General features: G+C 42.6%; 1 protein-coding gene across 1 annotated transcript in view; it reads left to right on the forward strand.

The window, feature by feature from the left end:
- LOC135917752 (glyoxylate/hydroxypyruvate reductase A-like) overlaps nt 1–17,912 on the forward strand; it is a 37,866-nt gene extending 19,954 nt beyond the window's left edge. The window contains exons 8-11 of the mRNA XM_065451346.1: nt 12,788–12,855; nt 13,907–13,991; nt 16,372–16,416; nt 17,663–17,912. Coding sequence (XP_065307418.1) covers nt 12,788–12,855; nt 13,907–13,991; nt 16,372–16,416; nt 17,663–17,749 — 285 coding nt within the window. The 3' untranslated portion in view covers nt 17,750–17,912. The remainder of the gene's footprint in view (nt 1–12,787; nt 12,856–13,906; nt 13,992–16,371; nt 16,417–17,662) is intronic.
- The last annotated feature ends 3,324 nt before the right edge of the window (nt 17,913–21,236 follow it).

The following is a 21,236-nucleotide window of genomic DNA, read 5'->3' on the forward strand; positions in this document are numbered from 1 at the left end:
TTGTGCCGCTGTTCATTTTGACGACTGCCTATAGCGCAACCGCTTGCGATGGAAAAGAAAAAACGCTTAAATGCGTACGATGCTGCATTCAAACTTCAAGTTGTCACATACGCCGAACAGAATGGAAAACGTGCAGCCGGCCAGAATTTCTACGTCAATGACAAGTGCGTGTGTTGCTGGTGCGACCAAAAGGAAGAGCTGGCCGCAACAAACAAGACTAGGAAAGCATTCCGCGGCAAGCCTTGCAAATTTCCAACACTCGAGAAAGAGCTCATGAAATACGTCATGGACATCAGGAAAGATGGCTAAGCATTGTCAAATGAGATGCTCCATGTCAAGGCCCTTGCAATCGCACGCCACATGAACATTTCAGCTACGGATTTCGAGGCAAGCGAGGGATGGCTTCGGAGATTTATGAAGCGACAACAACTCAGCATCCGCCGCCGGACAACACTCTGCCAAAGTCTTCCACGTGAGTACGATGACAGAGGGATCAAGTTTCACCGCTTTGTTAATTGGCTGCGAGCGGACCACAAGTACCACCTAGACAAGATAGGAAACGTGAACCGAACGCCTGTTTGGTTCAGTGCTCATGAGGACACATCAGTCAACCAAACCGGCGCGAAGAGCGTCCTTGTGCGCACGACAGATGCCGAGCGTCAGTGTTGCACTGTAATGCTATCTGTCACAGCAGACGGAAGGAAGCTCCCCCCTGTACATAGTGTTTAAGCGAAAGATGCTACCCAAGGAGCGTTTCTCAAATGAAATCATCGTCAGAGTGCAAGAAAAGTGCTGGATGTCCGATGAACTAGTGGTAGACTGGGTGAAAACGGGGTGGGCTAACCGGCCGGGAGGCCTGCTGCGACGGAAGGCCGTGCTCGTATTGGACAGCTTTCGTGGCCACCTCACAGAGCGCATGAAGGCTCGTCTTGCAGAAGCTCGTATGCATCTGGCAGTCATCTCCGGCGGTTTAGCAAGCATGCTGCAACCACTGAATGTGTCTATTAATAGGCCGTTTAAAGAAGAATTCAGGCGCCAGTACTCTGAATGGATGGCAGCGAGTCACCACGAGAAAACGCTGACCAGACGACTAAGGAGGGCGTCACTTCAGCTGGTATACTTTTGGATTTTAAACATGTGGCGTGCGGTGTCCACGGACATTATTGTAAAGAGTTTTAAGGTCACCGGGATTTCCAATGCCATGGACAGCTGAGGACGATTGGATACATGAACGTGTGGATGACCCGAGCAGCAGCGACGAGCCGAGTCCGAGCAGCTATACCGATGAAGACATCTAGCGAGGATGTCTGCAGCTAGATGCCAGATATCCTATCGTTAGATGTATATGGCACGATTAAACAGGTTTTTTCATACATAGACCGAAAATTGAACAAAAATTTCACATTTCCATGGAAGGGCCGCACCCCATCAAAATCGTGGAAAGAAAAATTGTGGCCTTTACACTAGTGTATATGGTATATATAGGTGGGGTTCTTCTAAAGGGGAGAGGGGTGAAGGCGGGTACTGTCGTAGGCATATGAAATACTTTTCCTGCTTCCGAGGTGATGATGACAGACAAAAGGAATGGAAATAAGCATGATGAAGCAATGCTGTCTGAATCATATATTGAAATAACAAGTTCAATTGCCTCGAACAAAAACAAATGGTCATAAGCGTTTAGCGAAATAGCTGCAAACATCAGGTACTGTAAAGCTATGCAATCGATCCTGAATATATCAAATCTGTATACTATGTGGAATTATTGTCTGTATCAAACTGTTGTAACATCCTCTTGAAAATCCTAAGCAAAAGTTTGGAGGGCACTTATGCTTTGCCTAAGAAAAGCATAAGTGCCATACCACACGAAAATGGTAGTTTTTATAGGTCTCGGAAAAAAATTATTACCACTACAAATAATATTCCAGCACACGTTGCTGCATAGCATATTGTGCAAAATGAAATGCTCTTTTTAAAAACATACGTTGCCAAACCAAAAACTTTGTTGTGTAAAACATAAAAATTCTAGAAATGCCATTTTTGCTGCCTCTTAAAAAAAAAACATATCTACAGAAACACTAATATCAAAGGGAATTCAGAATATACCTTTCAAAGATAAATAACCCAGGAATAGTGTCTGAAAAAATAAATGCTCAATGCATCGCTTTTCTTTGGATACAAAAAAGAAACTAAGACCAGTTCATCACTCATTCCAAGCAGTGAAGCAGTTCCTGAATTTTGTTATTAAGCGTAGGTGCACTCCGCACTTTTCCCACAAAATGTCTTTGTTTTGTTTATCTTTGCGGTCTTCGTAACACATGTTGTAGTTCTGCCTTTCCGGCATCTTCTGAAGATGGTCTGATGAGAAGTCCAAGGAATGTACTTCACCAGTTCGTCTAGAGTCCTGCACCTCTTCCAGGATCGATCACTCTCAGCATAGCTGGGGAACTACAAGATTATGCATCGAAGCATATTTGTTTGCATTTTTGCAGGTTGTCCTTATCACCTCTGCACAGAAGGAGAGTATTAAGAAATTCCAAGCAGTTGTAAACTGTCTTGCACTGATCTGTAGTGCTGGGCCGAGATGTGCTACAGGCAGCATTCTTGGTGTGAATGGAAGTTTCTGAGCTAGAACATCATATCCAAGCGAAGTATGCACCCTGAAGATAATCAGTAGAGTTCTCAGGTCGTGCAAAGATTAGCAGATAAGTGCGCACAAGGAAGGAGACTGCTCAAGGCCGTAAAGGAAACTCGCTGGTGAACAGCTGCAGATTACCCATGCTGACTGAAAACATTGTCGCTGTCAGAGCTCGAATCTGCTTTACTGTCATCTTCGAAATCATAACTCAAGTCCTCATCACTAAATTGAAGTGCAGGCGCAACATAGTTTTGACCATGATACTTTTCTCGCGACGCAGCCACGCGGGGCGATGTCATGGGAGTGACTTTCGAAAACGGCATAGTGACACCGACAGCGCCCCTTTCCTGGATTTTACGAGAGAAGTGAAACAAAAATTCTTGGAAACTGGTTGAAAATGCCAGGCCCATATGTTGGACATGTGGAGCACCTTCAGAAATACACTTTGGCGCAATAAAACGACTCGGACTCCAAACTTAAGCTCACTAGCGAACAGCTGGCGTCATTTTTGGTTAATTATCACCACTCGACACTGTCGGACGGCAAAGCCAGCGATATAATTTAATTCTTGACTTGCTGGGAGTCATTCGTTTACAAAATTTTGACGCTGGTGCAGCGAATTGTGAGCGCCATTTTTTTTCTCGAGTGCGGCAGAAGGTGGCAGCCATGCCTCTATTATCTACAACATATGGACATTAGTTCGCAAAAAGGTCCGTCAAAAATCGCAAGATTGCCAGAATGTGAAAATTTAAACCGATTCTGAAAGTTCAATGCCTGTACTAAGTACTTGATGGCTTTAGGTGGATAAGAAACGGCTCCACTATGTCGAAATCGGTGATCTAAAGCATCGATCACTGGGGATCAATTTGAATAGGCATGGTAACAAAAGTGTTAAGAGTGGAACACGATAGCATTCAAAGGTCGCCGACTGCTTCTCATGCTTTCCGGCAACTGCAGCTTATATCACCGTAATGTTTACCGGGAAACACTGGTTACGAACGCTATGCACGTAGGCAAGCATGCTGGCGGAAACGTGGCCTCTTGCGTGGGCTGCGATACGGCGGAGGCGAGCGCTATCTGGAGCTGTTGCAAAGAACTAGGCGCGCCGCTTTATGGCATTTGAGATTTGTGAAAGGGGTTTGTGTTTTGAGTTTTCGTGTAACAGAATTATGTTTTCTCCTATATTCAAATTACAATCCGACGCTACCATGTCTGTAGGTTGTGTGTAAGTCGTACTTTAAGATATTTCTACACATTTTACCTTGAGAAATTCAATTAGTTCAGTAACTTTCTTGTGCTATTTTTTATTTATTTATTTATTTATTTTACCCTCAGGGCAAAGCATTACAGAGGGGAGTGGGTAATACATAACACAGAAATACAAGCAACAGCAGAGAACAATTACCAAGACATAGATAAGTTAGGATAAGTGATCAACACAATATATCATTCAATAGAAGCGGTAACAGCAGTCCGAAACAATACAGGGTCAGGAATTGTGGCAATTGAGGAAGGAAGGTGGTTCCAGTCATATGACGTGCGAGGAATAAAAGAATCCAAGAATCTTTTAGTTTTGCATGTAGAAATGCCTACCTTATGTATGTGATCTGTGCGGTGTGAAACATATGAAGGGCGAAGAAGTAACTCGTAGCCAATGGACTCATGATAAAATATTTTGTGAAAAAGGCACAGGCGTGCAATTTTGCGTCGTGATGCAAGTGAAGTTAGGCCCAGGGTAGTCTTCATAGTGGTTACGCTTGATGTACGCCGAAAGTCAGAAAGAATAAACCGCGCTGATTTGTGTTGTAACATCTCCAGTAGGTCGATCAAACTCTTAACACCAGGGTCCCAGATTGATGAAGCATATTCCAGTTGTGAACGTACGAGTGTGGTATAGAGTAGAAGTTTGATGCTAGTTGGGGCTGCGTGAAAGTTGCATTTCAGATATCCGAGCATGCGATTAGCCTTGTTAGTGATGTGCTCAATGTGCGCATGCCAGCTAAGGTTAGACGTAATATGAATTCCGAGGTACTTGTATCTTGTAACAGGATCAAGCACCACACCATTAAGAGTATATACTGGTAATTCACTATTAACACGAGAGATGCGCATAAGTTTGCACTTTTCAGCATTTAAAGTCATATTCCAAGTTTTGCACCATGTTGAGATAGCGTTAAGGTCACACTGAATCATGTGCTTATCACTATCATTTGTTATTTGCCGAAAAAGGACGCAGTCATCGGCGAAAAGGTGTACAGAAGAGGAAAGGTTACTGGGTAAGTCATTGATAAATATAAGAAAAAGCAGGGGCCCCAAGACAGTGCCTTGGGGCACACCGGAAAGAACAGGGTGAACGGCGGAGTTAACATTATTGACGGAAACAAATTGCTGACGATGGGTAAGGAACACTTCAATCCATTTTAGAATGTTAGTGTCTAATCCTACCATGCGCAGCTTTAGTAACAAAAGATGATGGGAAACCTTATCAAATGCCTTCGCGAAATCTAGAAAGATGCAGTCGGCGATAGAGCGGCAGTCTAAAATTGCGTGAAGTTTGTGCGTGAATAAGAGTAGCTGTGTTTCGCATGAATAAGACTTCCTAAAACCGTGCTGAGAAGGATGAAAAAACGAGTTTGATTCAAGGAAAGTGACAATATGTGAAAAGAGTATGTGCTCCAAGATTTTGCATGGGATGCTGGTAATAGATATGGGCCGGTAGTTAAAAGGCGAGTGTTTATTACCAGATTTATGTACAGGAACCACCTTACCTATCTTCCAATCGGCCGGTAGTTCACCGTTTTCCAATGATTGCTGAAATATTTTAGTTAAGGCAAGTGATGAATACATTTTAGTACTTTTTAGGAACTTTGTAGTAATGAGATCGACACCAGCACTGGAAGATATCTTAAGACTGTCAATTATTTTAGCTATACCATCAGGGTGGATGACTACAGGGTACATTGGGAGGAAGTTGCTATGATCCAGTTGAGGCAAATCCGTAGTTTCACCATGTGAAAAAAAGCTCGAAAAAACATCGTTCAGTACATTTGCACAGGCAGTGTCGGATATTGGTTCGTCACTTGAATTCGTTAGTATTATTCGAGACGTTTCAGAGGGGTTAATGACGCTCCAAAATTTTCTTGGGTTATTGAGCAACATACCCGGTAGAGTGTTATTCTGGTAATTTGCTTTAGCGTTTATGACCGCAAAATTGTAACTGAAAGCTGCAGACCGATAACGGGACCAATGATGTTCAGTGCGCGATTCTTTAGCTGAACGGAAGAAGCGTTTTTTACGGTTAGACAAGCGCTTAAGATGCGCGTTATACCATGGCGCATGCAGGTGATAAGATATTACGCGAGTGGGTATGAAACGGCTGGTGAGATCTAAGATTTTGTTCTTGAATAAGAGCCAGTTTGCGTTCACCGATCGCGAGTCGAATTTGTCGAAAAAGGTGGCCAGGAAAGAGCCCAGTTCATTATTAACTTTGTTGAAGTCGGCGCGATGATACATGCGTATTATTTTAGTGTGACTAGCAGATTTTTGTATGGGAATGTTTACAGAAAAATTTAGCAAAGAATGGTCGCTTAACTGGGGCATGTAGGTTATTTCTGAACACAGTTCTGGGCATGTTGTTAGTACGAGGTCTAATGTACTTCTCGTAACTTCAGTGACTCTAGTAGGCTGAGTAACAATTTGGGTAAGATTGAACAGTGAACATAAATTAGTGAATTCCTTGCATAGCGCCGAAGAGGAGGATGGTTGCACCGAGGACCAATTGATGCCCGGAAAGTTAAAATCACCCAATAGAAAGATAGGTGACGAGGGGTAACGCGTTACTATGACATTAATGGCATCGTGAAGGTCTGCAACAAATGTAGGAGAGGCATTAGGCGGCCGGTAGCATGCGCCTAGGATTATTCTGCGGTAGCCTAGTTGAAGAGATACCCATATGATATCGATGCTTGACGTTATGTGAAGAGAATATGACTCTATTTTTTTACTGACTGCTATTAGTACGCCGCCACCTTGCCGATCTTTCCTGTCACAACGATAGAAGTGGAACCGATTTGATGAATCGAATATCTCAGAATCACGTATGTATTCGTGCAGCCAAGTTTCAGTTAGGACGACGATGTCAGCGGAACACGCACTTATGGCAGAGGAGAGTTCAGTACGTCTTTTGATGACACTTCGGATATTAGTAAATAAAATTGATGTTTGAGCTGCGCTTAACCCACGGCCACTACCCCTCGGTAACTGTTAGGCAGATTTACAAGAGCTAGATGCAGCGGGGAGAGGCGAAGGCGTGCGCTGGGTCACCGGCTTGGTACGTTCTGCGGTAATCTCAAATGTCTTATCGTTGTATATGGAGGACCTGTGTAGTTGGCCATATGTGGTTCGAAATGCGGGACGCCGGGCGCCGACACCAGATTTTCTGCGAAATGAGACCCTGAATGCTATCATGTTAAAGGTATAGTGCTGTACTATGCGTGTATCAGACTCCTATTCACCGTGACATTCGTTCACCACACATCCATGCAAGTGCATTTCTTCTAACGATGCTGCAATCACTTCTTGCACCCAACATCTATAGACGCTTTTGCCCTTAGGAGTATTCAATGCCAATGGAATGCCACTGTATTGGGAGATGCATGCTGTCAAACAATACATCGAATCTGAAGGGCAGTACATGCCACATAGGAAACCGAGCAAGGTACATGTTGCTACAAATGGCTGTTCAATATTGGAAACATCAAATCTCCACCTTGCTTCAACAGTGCGTAAGGACTCCTCGTCCAGACCGTCCACAATAAAGTGTGGATGACACTTGATCTTTTCAGTGGCTGTGGGCATGGGATGCCAAACCAGATATGCTTGTGCCACTGGGTTTCTCAATTCAGACCAGGAGTTTCACGAAAGGAATTTTACGGTTCCACGTAGAGCCAAAACGAATCTAATCCCTACCTTCAGTTGGACAGATTTTTACAAAACAGTAGATTTAACAAAACCACCACTCGCTACATCCACACTTCAGTGGCCTTCAAGATAAGAACATTGCAGCAGCGGCATGCAAGACTCATCACTGCGCGATTTGTGGGTCCACGCTGAATGCATTTCATTCGGGCTTGCAGGTTTACATGTGAGTGGGAATGGACACAGATGTTCTACAATCTTAAGGGAACTTTCGGATCTAACAGTGCCTGCCCGGATTAACTTGCTGCTGGCATATGATGACCAGTCACAAGGTGCATTGTAGTGGACACACAGGACACACTCCTTTGTGCGTGATAACCAGTACAATTACGCTGGAGGCAATACGGCACACATACATACAGGCTCGTTTGCTTCCCTGCTGCTTCCATGCAGCACAGAAGCAAATGGATAGTGTAATGTGCATTATCTTGCATAGAAATGTACAAGCACTTCGACGTGCAAGGCACACTGTGGTCACCGCAGTCTTTCAGTTGGGCAATGCAAGCTTTTAGAGTTAGTGTTGTGATTGCCGTATTTACTCGATTCGAACGTGCCCTTGATTGTAACGCTTTCTGTGACCAAAAAGAAATTATAACCTCGATTGTAATGCGCACCCGTTTTTCATGACAAAAAAAAAAAGAGTGCAATACCGCACATCTCGTGCTTTCATGTAGAAATACTATTTACTCTCATTTGAAAAAAACAGATGTATTCCCAATACGCTAAAGTTACAATGAATCAAAACACAAATGGAAGTGGCATACCTTGCCGCCAAGGTTTTCACTGCTCCGGTGCGAGTCGTGTGGGGCAATAGATATCGCTTATTGTCACTATCAAACAACTTATCACTATCAATAGACCAAAGCATTTCATCCTGGGTGCCATCCATGGCATTCGAAATCCTGCACTCTTTAAAGGCCTTCTTAACCATGGCAGATGGGATCATGCACCATGCATCTTTCACCCATCAAGCAAAGTCCTGCAGCAAGGCATGCTTCATTTTATTGGTGGGCGTTGATTTGTGGCAGCCACTGACAAGCCATTTGGTATAGAGCACCCGAATTCTATCTTTCACTGGCTTGTTCAAACAAACATCGAGCGGCTGGAGCTGTGCTGTGATGCAGCCAGCTTGTCTTGGTGGCACCTGAACGCATCGAGCACAAGCATCCCGTGCAGACCCAAACTGCCACCAAGTCTCTTCCGCCAAACGTTATCAATCCAGTCAGCTGCCAAGTCCGCGGTCATCCAACTTTTTTCATTTGTGTGGACAATCACACCACTCGAAAACGCGATTCCCTTCGGGAGCGTCTTCCATCTGAAGATAAGATACGGGAGCAGCTTGTGCCCATCTGCAGCGAAACGAAGCATTGCGGTGACTCTAGTTTTTTTCGTGGCCGGAAGGCAGAACGTGCACTTGCTTCGCCCCCTTCTTTTCAACAGCAGTGGTGGCAGGCATGTCAAAGTAGAGTGGCGTCTGATCGGCGTTTCCAGTCTGTCCGAAGTGGTAGCCATTTCTATAGCACAACTTCAGAACGTACCGTTAAAAACAGTGCAATTTCTCTTCACATTCTTTGGGCAATTTTTGGCATATCGCAGTCTGCCTTCGAAGAGAAAAGCCTTTTCTTTTCATAAAATTTGATAGCCAGCACCTGCTCGCTTTGAAGTCACTCCGCATTAGCCCTTTCTGTAGGGCTAACTGCATCGCTCGTACTTTGAGCGGATTGGTTGTCACAGGCTGCTGTGCCGCTCGCTGCTCTTTCACGTATTTTGTGAGCAGCTCTTCTATTTCAGCGAAGCGGCCCTGCTTTGGTCCACTTAAACCCTTCCTTGTTGCTTTGCTGGTGAAAATACTCTCCTTCTGTTTGCGCCAGTCCCGCACGCAAGTTTCGGGTACTCCAAATGCCTGTGATGTGGCCCAATTTCCATCCATCTCCGCACACATCATAACTTTCCTTTTAAATGTGGCATCATAGTGGACTCGGCATATCCTCGCAGTCGGCACTTCCATGCTGATTGAATAAATGCAGAAAACGGGAAGACAGGTGGTAGACTAGGCTACACTAGCGCCTGGTTATATGTACAACATGGAGGTATGCATATGGAGGAAGCTACGGCAGCTAGGCTAGAAGCGCGTACGAGGCGGCCATTTCCCGAATGCCAATGGCGATATGGTAACGCGGATTTAGCGTCACACTCAATTCTAACGTGCATGTAATTTTTGGACCTGTTTTATTGGAAAAAAAGGTGTGCATTAGATTTAAGTAAATACGGTTGTATATCGAAGACCATTCTGCAGCATGAGTCATTTCTGGCATTCATGTGCAAAAGAAGCAACAGGTTTGCCTGAAAGGTGAAGCATTGCTTGCAGCAGCAAATTATTAGACAGCTATATGAAGTAAGGTAAGTAGGCTTATCATCTGTATAGACTGCAGTAAACATTTTCATACTAAGTTAACAAGCATGGTGTCATCCGTGCACAAGCAAACATGAACACATCTCACTCGATAACTGCAGATGTTCACTGTCAGAACGTTGGCATGATGAAGAGCAGCAGTAGTGACCAGTGAACACTTCGTGCTGCCTTTTGATCTTTCCGTCCCCCTTTCCCTTTCCCCAGTGTAGGGTAGCCAACCGGGCTCAGTCCTGGTTAACCTCCCTACCTTTCATTTATCATTTTCTCTCTCTCGTGCTGCCTCTAACTTCATTGTGTCTGATTATCAATACTAGGTGCTCGAGAACATAGCGCACATGAAGCCGCAAGCTGTCTTGACTCGGGCACTTTTTGTACCCGCCACAAGTTACTTCCAAGTTACATGGCCATACTCGTTCGTGCCATGCACAGCAACATCCAGGCTAGCGTACTCACCAGCCTGCCTTTGCCTCCCCATGGTCTTTTGCACACAACACTGGGCGAGGAGGAAGACGACACATGTCAAGCCACCATCCTTCTTGGCTCACCCTGTCACGCTTTTCCTCACACCAACAGCATGGGTTATGTATGGTGTCGGGAGGCACAACAGGTTCTTATCACACTTAGACTTTGGACAGAACTTCATAGCAACGGCAGGAATTCACGTGGTGTGCCCCTATACTTACTATCACAGTAAATTAAGTAAATTTTTATGCATTCAACAAAACTTTGCAAAAATAAATCCATTAATTTCTGCTTTTCACAATGTCAGGAAACTTCGAAACATGTGGAGTTTTCAGACAGGCAAATTTAGTATTTCATATTATCTATATATTGAACCATTTTGTCATCCCCTTCATGTGTGGTATATCTTGTATTGACTATACGTTTGAACTAAGTAAAATTAGTATAATACTGAAACCTTGTTAAATGAAATGGGTTATAACGAAGTAATCTTAGTGCCTCATGAAGTTTCTATGGAAACCCATACATTCAAAAACCTTGGTCTAATGAAGCAAAAATTTACTTTAACTAGATATAATTAACTTGTTTATGTTCAGAATGGAGATCTACAGACCATTTAGAGCCACTTAGGTTGAAATGAGATGGCCTGTAACGCTGCTTCTAAGTTGTCTGAATTAGCGGTTCAAAAATCCTACCAACGCACCAAACTGGCCACATTGGTAAGTCAGTGATTGCTGCTGTGTATTGCACTCTGCCAATGCCACTGGCTCCCATGCGCTCCTGTGCTCTCATACACATGGCATGATATGCCTTGACTGAAGAAGTATGTGGCTTGTAGTATGAAGTTACATGTGATACATGCCATGCCATCTAACTGTGGCATATTGCAGCGTCTAACAGTGGCCACAGTAACCTGTTGCTCATACACAGCCAAGAAACGTATTTTATTATCATCCATTTAATTTTCCATTCTTTCTTGTACTTCGTCATTGGCTATGGCAAACCCATGCCACCTCTATTATGGGGATTGAGCACTTTATGTTATAGATGATAAGAATAAAAAATAAAATTGATTCCCGATATGACCACTGCTCATTCTCTTGGCGATCGCTTGGCTTATCATCGTTTCTTGAATATGTCAGTGGAGCGCTGCTAGCCTCCGATTTAGCACAATGCCCGTCACTGGATGCCACCAAAAATAAATGCCTTTTGTTGTGTATAAGCGTCTGCGTGTGTACAGCCATGAGCATTATGCGAGGTCAGGGGCTTGCAGAACTTTGCTGGCATGCTCACGAAGCACAAAGATCTGCTGCGCCATTACTTCTCATGATGACAGTGAAGATGTATTAGTATTGACAGGCTGCATGACAGGAAACAGTCGTCTCGCTGATGAATGTGTGGAAAAAAAAATTATCTTATGGGGTCCTTCATTGGTGCACAGTGTGCTTATGGATTGGCTTACCCACTGGTTACTGACAGCACACCCCAACCTTTCCTGGCAGCCAATTGTTATAACAAAGTAATGGATGTAGTGAAGTAAAAGCGGCCCCCCCCTTCAACTTTGCATGCAAAGTATTACTATAAGTGTATATGGGGAGTCTTAGAGCGCTGAAGTCTGCATGTTTTTTTATCCTACCACACGCATTACTATACCAAACAGAAAGGAAGTTACGTACGTCATAAGGAAGATGAAGTCATAAATTATTTGTCTGAACTTGCATTACTTTCTGTACTACCACAAATTTATAATAGCCACTTAAATATTTCAAATATGTGCTTTTTTTCAAATTCTTACATTAATGCATAATTCCCCCCCCCCCCCGCTTCCCCCTCTGAACCAACCACTGCGGGCCTCTTGTTTATTCCCCCATAATGAGTGAGCTCAATTATTTGAGGGCAAAAGCAAGCAAACAAAAACATGTTGATGATCTTCACTGTGGGAGAATGCTGCTTTTGCAATGAATGAGTTCAGAGCTGAAGGAATCTCTGACGTTTGCTTCCTTATTTTTTTGTATTTCTTTAAAAAAAATGGAAACAAACTCAGTGCCCCCTTAAGAGTTAGCACCAATGCAAGTTGCTCAGAAACTGTCGTATCACAGCTATTGTCACTTAAACATTTTGTTGTCGCTTTATTTCACTCAATGTTGCTTAATGTTTCGCTAATGGTTGCTTTTATAATTTAGAATAGGATATCTAGCAGTGGCTGTTGTCACAGCTTCAATGTAGAGCTTTGTAACCTTCATTCATTTTTCAGCTTTGGTACTTCAATTCCTTTAATTTGCATTCATTTCCTTGCACAGAGCCCCGTGTTCATCAATATTGGTCGCGGGAATGTAATCTCCGAGGGCTGCCTGCTGAATGCTCTGAAGTGAGTTTGAGTCGATGTTGTACAGTGTAGACTATAACTTAAGTATACAGGATTGGTATAGTTTGTTTGCAATGTTGCGTAGAAAGTTTTACTTCTTTTCTAAGCTTTGCCACTTAAATAAAGAATGCTCATTCATTTTTTAGTACTTGCATCTGAACCCACTGACCTGACAGCCAGAACAGCCGCAACATTTCACAGTGTGTTCTTCAGTAAGGGTGCATGGAATTTTTTTTTTTCATCCATTAAATACTTGTTTGCTCCTTCTTATGAGCTTTGCCTCATTTTAATAGACAAACTGCATCTCAGCTTCTTCAATCTGAGAAATGGTGGTGAATATTGCGGTTGTGTACTACTATGTCGAGTGAGACATTCATTCAGGTAGACGAATTTTGTGGCAGTGATTGTTATGTTTTGAAGAGGTGCTCTTTCTCTCTATTTGGTTCCCTTTGGGGGTGTTCATAACTCCCACGCAAAACTTTTAAAAGGATAATCCAGTGATTCCATAAACATTTCGGGATTTAAATTGACCCGTGTTTTCCTACATCTAAACTGACTGACGCATTTCACTGTCTGATGGTCCACTAATAGCTTGACAAAGAAGCTTTCTCTTTTCTTGATGAGTGAGGAGGGAGAGATCCTGACACATATGGCTTGGATGATGCAATATGCAAAAATGGAATGTGCAATATGCAAATGCAAAAATGTAATGGGAAAGCTTGCTGTGTGTCATAAAATACGAAGAGGATGAGACCACATATATCACATGTGCTCTCTATGAGAAATTTTGAATATGCACGGACATTTCCATTAACTCTGCACCAAATTAATACATTCACGTCATGCTGATTTGTCTTCATAGGCTAAGACAAAATGAACATATCTATGATATCACTTCTCTGGGGAATTAAATTAGCCTGATTTCCCCTTTAAAGGATAATAGCATGGCAACATACTTCCCACAAATTTGCCTGATTTGCCCTTTAAAGGATAACAGCATGGCAACATACTTCCCACACGTGGGAGCCAACCTGATTAGAGCCTTGTCTTGTAGGGAGAAGTGGATCTCAGGGGCCATGCTTGATGTCTTTGAAGTCGAGCCACTGCCTACATCAAGTCCTCTTTGGGCAACTCAGGATGTAAGTCTGCTAATATTTTCTTTTTTTGACTAGACAGCGTAATGTTGTGTGACCTGACAACTTGCTCCAGCCCTGGTTAGCCATCACCACCTTCTTTCTTTTGAATTAGTAAATTCAGAGCTTGAGCAGGCATTTGTAACATAATTTTGAAACACTTTTTAATAAATAAACTGGTCGACTTCCCAAATAGGAATGAGTAATATGCTGTTACTATTCAATATTGCATCCCTGTTTAATAATTGCTAAATCTTTTAAATGCTGCAGTATCAATATTGTGAATAGTTGCAGGTTATGCATGTAACTCATGCTATATAATTGAAACTTATTGGGACAATAGATGTTTGTGTTAATTTGTTTGCAGTTGTAACTATATATGACCCAAGACAATTAAGGGTACAGTAGTCATGTAGATACACATACAAAGCAATTTAAAAGAGTGAGTGACTGACTACAGCTGGATTCCATGTTGAAGAGGAAAGAGTTTCTGTGAATATGCATTTGGTGTACTAAAATCTTTTTAAGGTACAACTGGATAGGTGGTGCATTATGCAGTAAAACCTCATTGATGCAATCCTGTTTTGTACCATTTCCCACCACCAATGCTCGTGATCGACAACATCAAAAATTATCCCATACAGTTGCACTTTCCCTTTACTGGTTAATACGTTTCCAGAAAATGCAGTCATTCGGCACCAACGTTCAGTACTTTGGCAAACTGCGATCATATTCTACATTTACCGGCCGCTAGATCCCATGAGAACAAGAAAAGGCATGAGGCACGCATAATTGAAAGTAGTAGGTGCCTGCCATGGCAGCTTCTCTGCATTACACACCTACCTGTGTCGTGAAAATACTGACACACACTCAAGTTCCTGTTTCGGTACCAGCAAATCTCCTCGTGCGTTGTCGTACGTCACATTCGCAGTTATCACCGCCAACCGTATTGAAGTAAGCATCTTCACCTGTGCTTCACAGCGCATGTGGAGTAGTGCCGTGGGAAGCATACTGCAGGCTTTCAACAGGCAATAACCCAAACATGCATCTGGTGCGAAGTGAGCATTATGTTTCACTCTATGGCTTATCAGCTCAATTATGTTACGGTTTCGTGTTGCCATCTTAAAACACTATGCAATAGAAAAGTTACAAAGCAGGCTGCTCGCGCGCCACCAGCGCAACGTGCATCGGCATCTCATGCCACAGTAATTTTCACCAAAAGGGCACCTCAAATTTTTCCGCCAAAAGGCTCCACCCGAAGAAGCTGCTAACCCAGGCTGAATTCAACAAGCACAAACGAAAGCTTGCCGAAGCTGCAAAAACAACTCGAGTCTCGGGTGCTACCAGCTCAGTATGCATCAGCATTTTGTTCTGCAACGTTTCGCACAACATCTTGTATTACATAGATGCCAACTAAAATTTAGTGTGCCAAATGTTATTTGTGGCTTCAGATTGCACTTTTCCCTGTTAGTACATTCTTTCTCACACTTTTTTCAATGACGTATGAACAGGTTCTACTGTAGTTGTAGTGGCTCTTGCCATCATACACAAAACTTGCTGTCTGCCCAATATTACTGAATTTTTCTGCAGTAGAACTCGGTGATAACTCTTCATACCACTGGCTTTATTTGTAGGAGGGAAAAGAAATTGCAGCGCATGGTAATGCTGCAAGTGTTGTCAAGAGCACTGCAAGTGCACTTCAAGTTATTCATCATGAACCAACAAGCCTGACAGTCTATTCTTCCGAGAGGGTGGTACCCCTTTGTGTTCGGCCCCACAGTTCGCACAGAGGGTGCATTCACACTAGTGAGCCCTTGAGGTCACACGTCCAAGTTGGTTGTAACAGGTTGCTTTGATTGAAACGCAACTGTTTCGTGTCTAAAGCAGGATGTCGGAATAGGCTGATAGTTATTTATGTGGCGATAGTGGTGCTAGCAGACTAAAACAGCAGCACCAATCCTGATCAATTTCGGTGTGGCAACAGGCAGATCACGTTTACCGATGTGAACATCTCTTGACACGCAAGTTTTTTCTTGGGTGCCAGTTGTAGCCAGCCATGTGACCTCTATCAGTTGCTAGTGTGATTGCATAAAAAAAGCACCTCAGGAAGCATGGCTCCTAAGGTTGTTGGCCTAGCACAGTGTTCTTGCACTGTGCTATAACATCTAAATAAGATGCTGCTGCTCACTTTGCTAGATGAAAGGCTATCTTCATTTGTAATTTTCTTACAGACTGTGTCATCACCTGGGGCAGAAATGCAGAGATATTTTTTGGAGACTGCATTTTACTGCTCTAGCCTTTCATTCCCCTTTAAGGTAGTTGATGTCAAGATTCAGCTTTCCACTTGTTATTTCAGTTTACTTACTTATGTCTTGCGTCTTTGTAGGTCATTGTCACACCCCACATGTCTGGCCCCTCTAGGCCACAAGAAGTAAGTATCTTTTTTTCATTACTCATTTGGTTAACAGTAGTGCAGCTTTGCTACACATTACTCATGTTAATTAGCAACAAGTAATGGCAAATAGCCACAGTGCAGTAGTGTATGGCCTGTGCTTTTACAGTGGTCAGTATAGTAGACTTTCGTTATTTCAACTCCGGTTATTTTGATTTTTCGGTTAATTCAATCCCGACCGAAGGTCCTGACTAGCACCCATGAATTTATATGGGCCTAAACTATTGTTATCTTTATCCTGAAATTGGCCTTTGCCGGATTTTTGGCATAGTGTGAGGCCTTTGCACATTTTGGCATGGTGTGAGGCACTTGCAAGAGCAGAATCACTAACTGCTAAAAGTGTTTTTGCTGTCTTTTCAGCTAGCGCAGACTGCAGCTTAACCCTCATATTGAACTTGCTGTTTTTGTGAATGTTATGGTGTAATGAAGGCACTGGGGAAAATACTGTACCACTTACCCGAAAAATTGAGAAGCTCTAATTTATTAATTGTAAGCTGAGGCTACCATGAACACATTTCAGTGGAGTTAGGATACAGACATGCTTGTGCATTTACATTTAGGTGTACTCTCTATTGTCAATTAATCAAGAGCCTTTTGCTGCAGTGTTTCTCGCAGCTTGCTGTTAGATTTTGGACATTAAGCCCCATAAATAATTATAGCTGGGAGCTCGTAACCATGCCAAGTAGTTACCTTAAGGACTTGCAACTATCATTGATGAAAAAGTGAATCATTTGTGTCAGCGATTCATGTAGCTGGGTTACATTCAAGGAAATGTTTATTTTTGACTTTTATTTTTGGGTATCTGCTGACATTTAAGGACAACATAGATTTAAATCAATACATTTTGATCTGGTAGATTGAAGTGCATCCACCAAATTGTCAAACTGCATGTGTGTGGAAATGGAGAAATACAGGAAGGATGCTTTGATTTAAGTGCTTATGGAATCAAAAAACTGATGCCTGATGCACTTCTAGGTTCACCTGAACATGAATTTGGAACCCCAGTTGCGACATTTTTTGTCTTCACTGATCTTTAATATAATTGCTGCAGCAACCTACAGCCATCTTCTGCTTATATAGTGGATGCATATTAGCCATAACTTTGCCTTGCACACTGCTGGTTGCAAACATTTACGTGTTTGAATAGTGTTGGCTTTGCACACAGAGTTCATTATTTTCTTAATACTGTGCATGTGCTAAATTCTTGTGCTTTGCTGTTTTGCAGGTGGTCAAGAGTTTCATGATCAACTTTGAAAAGTTCCTGGCAGGGCAACCACTCATACATAAATTTTCGTTTGAATCTGGATATTAGGTTGAATGCCTTCAACACCATGTTTTCCAAGGCGAATACTAGTTGTACAGTATACTAGTCACAGCTTTTAATATATAAAATAAAATCTATGCGGAAAAATAATGAATATTACAACTGTACTTTTTTAATATTTACTAATAAATATTGTATTTTCATACCTTAAGCTTCTCTCTGAATTCTTGGCATCAGTGAACAGATTATGTTTATGGCTACCCGCCGTCGTTGCTTAGTGGCTGTGGTGCTTGGCTGCTAAGCACGAGGTCACGGGTTCGAATCCCGGCCATGGCGGCTGCACTTTGCTGGGGGCAAAATGCGAAAACACCTGTGTATTTAGATTTAGGTGCACGTTAAAGAACCACGAGTGGTCCAAATTATTCACGAGTTTCCCACTATGGTGTGCCTTATAATCAGATTGTGGTTTTGGCACTTAAAACCCTGCAATTTAGTTTTGAAAACAAACACACAAGTAGTGTTTGCTTTTGGTTCCCGTCATCGCCCTCTTTGTGCTGCTTCAAGTTTTACTCAAGATCAATAAACTCGCCCAAATTAAGTTGTTGCTACTACAGGTCTGTCTTTGGCAATGGCTGTGATGGCTTTCACACAACATTCTTTGGGTGTGAATCTCTCTCCTAATGCCAGAATAAACGTTTTTGTGTGTATGTTCTTGCGTATATAAACACTATAGGAACACATTCTATGAAAAATATATATAAGTTGTGTGAGCCTTTCATTGATTGCTTTATTTTGATTAATATTGATCGGTTGTGTCTACTTCTGTGCAGAACACCATATAAATTAATGGAAAAACTACATCTTAAACTACATCATTGTTTGAAATAAGCTGTGGAATGATGTGGAAGCTGCAGAGCAAGTGGCATTTACAAAACAACTAACATTTCGCTTGGCATTGTCAATTCTTTAAATATGTTGTAGCTGCATTAGTAGTTAGCACTTAGCAAAACTATCAAAAAATGCACTCGCGGTAAATGAAACACCAATCCAATAGCCACATATTTTCAGGGCACATTTCTTGATAGGGGTGCAAGGCAAGAGATTGCTAGCAAATGGGTATGCTTTGCATACTAGGTAGCTTCAATTTTGTATTGCATGTTCCAGAATTGTTGTTGCAGGCTTAAAGCAAGTTTTAGTCAATATATGTTTGAGAAGTGGAGTTGTTCGCGCTCGTAATGTCCACCACGTGAAGCATAAAAGCCATGTATTAACTCGCATAGACCTGTGTACATAAGTGGCAATGTTTTCATTACTGATAAATGTAAATAATTAAGCAGTCTTTTCATGAGCCATTAGCGCTGCTAAGAAAAGAAGCAATAATGTTGAGACACGCCTAATTCAATTCTGTTTCACAGGTCTTTGAAAGCGACTCAACCGTAGGAATAACTAATGTCTGCAGGGAAATTTTTCCACAATTAAAAAAAGACAACAGGCTTGCATGACTTGTTGGAATCACAGTCTAATCTCCAGCAAAGCTGTTGCATTACATATTTCAGTGTCTTGTAAAAACCACACACTTTAATATGTTGTTCGCATATCACTCATGCGTTAGCACTGTTTCCCACACACTATAACGCATTTGGGTGCATAATTGCTACTTGTTTCTTTTTTTTGCGTTTGTCTTTAGAGCTGTTTCATTGTGTTACCGCACCAACTTTCCCAGCTCCTCTTATTTTTATTTTAAAGAATTTTCAATCGGCTGTGCATCACCCACGTGCTTTTAACTTTGCATGCATGTCGGCCATAATGTTCCACCATCCACCAAATTTGATATCGGTCACTTATAGTTCTCACAGGACGGTGGGCTAAATTCTACGCTGTAATTGAAGTACACACTTTGAACTTTGGCTACACATCACCCACAAACTTCCCCTCATATACGCAAAGTATATGCAGCGTCGTTCAAAGGTGGGCTTTCCCCCGCAAGTACACATGCTGTGGTGAAGCCAGCTTCGGGGAATTTTCACTCGCGAATGCATGCATGGATCGGCATGTCTAGGCGTGTTGCACGCAAAGTGTAGTTGTTCGGCTGCAAAGAACCTGTAGGGATGTTTCCGGATAGTTTAACATTGCACAGGAGAAATAGTGTTTGTGTGTTTCTTTTAGCATTTTCATTCTTTAATTAATGCAAAGCGCAAGTTACGTTCCCACAAGTGTGGAGCTTTGATGTAGCTTTTCAAATATGTCTCCGTGCAAGTGGCTCTCGTGATGTTGGAAGATTGTTGCCAGAACACCAACAACGTTTTTCAAGGCAACTTGCCTGCTCTATTGGGCAACACCTGCCACCACCGCTCTTGAAGCAATTTTGGAACATGCTTGTTGTGCACCCGATAATGTGCTGAAAACAACAGAATAAATGATGATGATGATGATAAAGAAAACCAATGTTTCTCTCTTATTGAGACAAATTGCTTCTAGAGCGCAACTATACCACTGACAATAGCTGTGGAGTGTTCTTATATCGGAAGTCGCTCGCTAGGCATTTGCAACCTCTTACTGCCAGTTCAAAACGTCTCCGCATATTGCAGGTCTTCCAGGCATGAAAGCAGTGTGATGTGTAAAACAGGAACGCCGTTATATATATAATTATTTACACGGTCCTATGGCTCTGTTGAGAGCTGGGAACCTACGTTTAATCCGTTAGTTTCCAGTAGCATCGTGCAAACTATGGTGCCCGAGACAACTGCGGGCTTCAGCGATGCAGTCCGGTCCAAGAAGTGGTTGCCAGTGACGAAACGACGCTGTGTTGAAGCGACAGCAAATGTTTCTGTTTTCGTTGCGCAATTGTTCACGAAGGTTCACGAATGGTTCACGAAGTGATTGTCCGTGATATCAAGTGCGCTACTTGTAAGCCATCTCTGCGGAACTTGTGAATATTGTGGCGCAATCTAAATTAAACAGGCCCTTGGCTTGCACGTAGCGTACTCGGTGTCACTGACAACCGTATTGCTCTGGCAAGGATTGGGTATCTGTTCAGCAACGAAATGTGTTGTAACGATGAAGAGAAGGAAGGCCAAATCTGAATTGTTTGTCCGAATGCGGTGTCGTTGCCGTAATTTTGTGTCGTCGTGAATTTCGCAGTATTGCTATGTACATTGAATTGTTATTTTTTTTTCACGCTAACAAAAGTAAAAAAAGAACTACAGAAGTTGCCCCGCCGAGTTTTTGTCGATTGAATGATGCTAAGTAACGCAGGCCAGACACTGCTACGGTCTGTGACGTAATCGAGGCTAGTGCGACAATGTCGGCGTGGCGTCGCCACCTGTATATCGCCCTTAATTGCGCGATCATGAACACAAGGTGGCGCCTCATATGCTATGTGGCTAAGGACGGCGTCCAAGGCTATGCAGCACAAAGGCCCTTGGGGCGCTTATAACTTGCCAAATAAGGTATATTCTTTCTCCGTGAACTTCAATCGAAGTAGTGCTCAGAATTCTACACAGATGCGTCAAAATCACATGCTGGTGCGTCTTAT

Source organism: Dermacentor albipictus, chromosome 4 (genome assembly GCF_038994185.2).
Source record: "Dermacentor albipictus isolate Rhodes 1998 colony chromosome 4, USDA_Dalb.pri_finalv2, whole genome shotgun sequence".
In the NCBI taxonomy this organism is placed as follows: Eukaryota; Metazoa; Arthropoda; class Arachnida; order Ixodida; family Ixodidae; genus Dermacentor; species Dermacentor albipictus.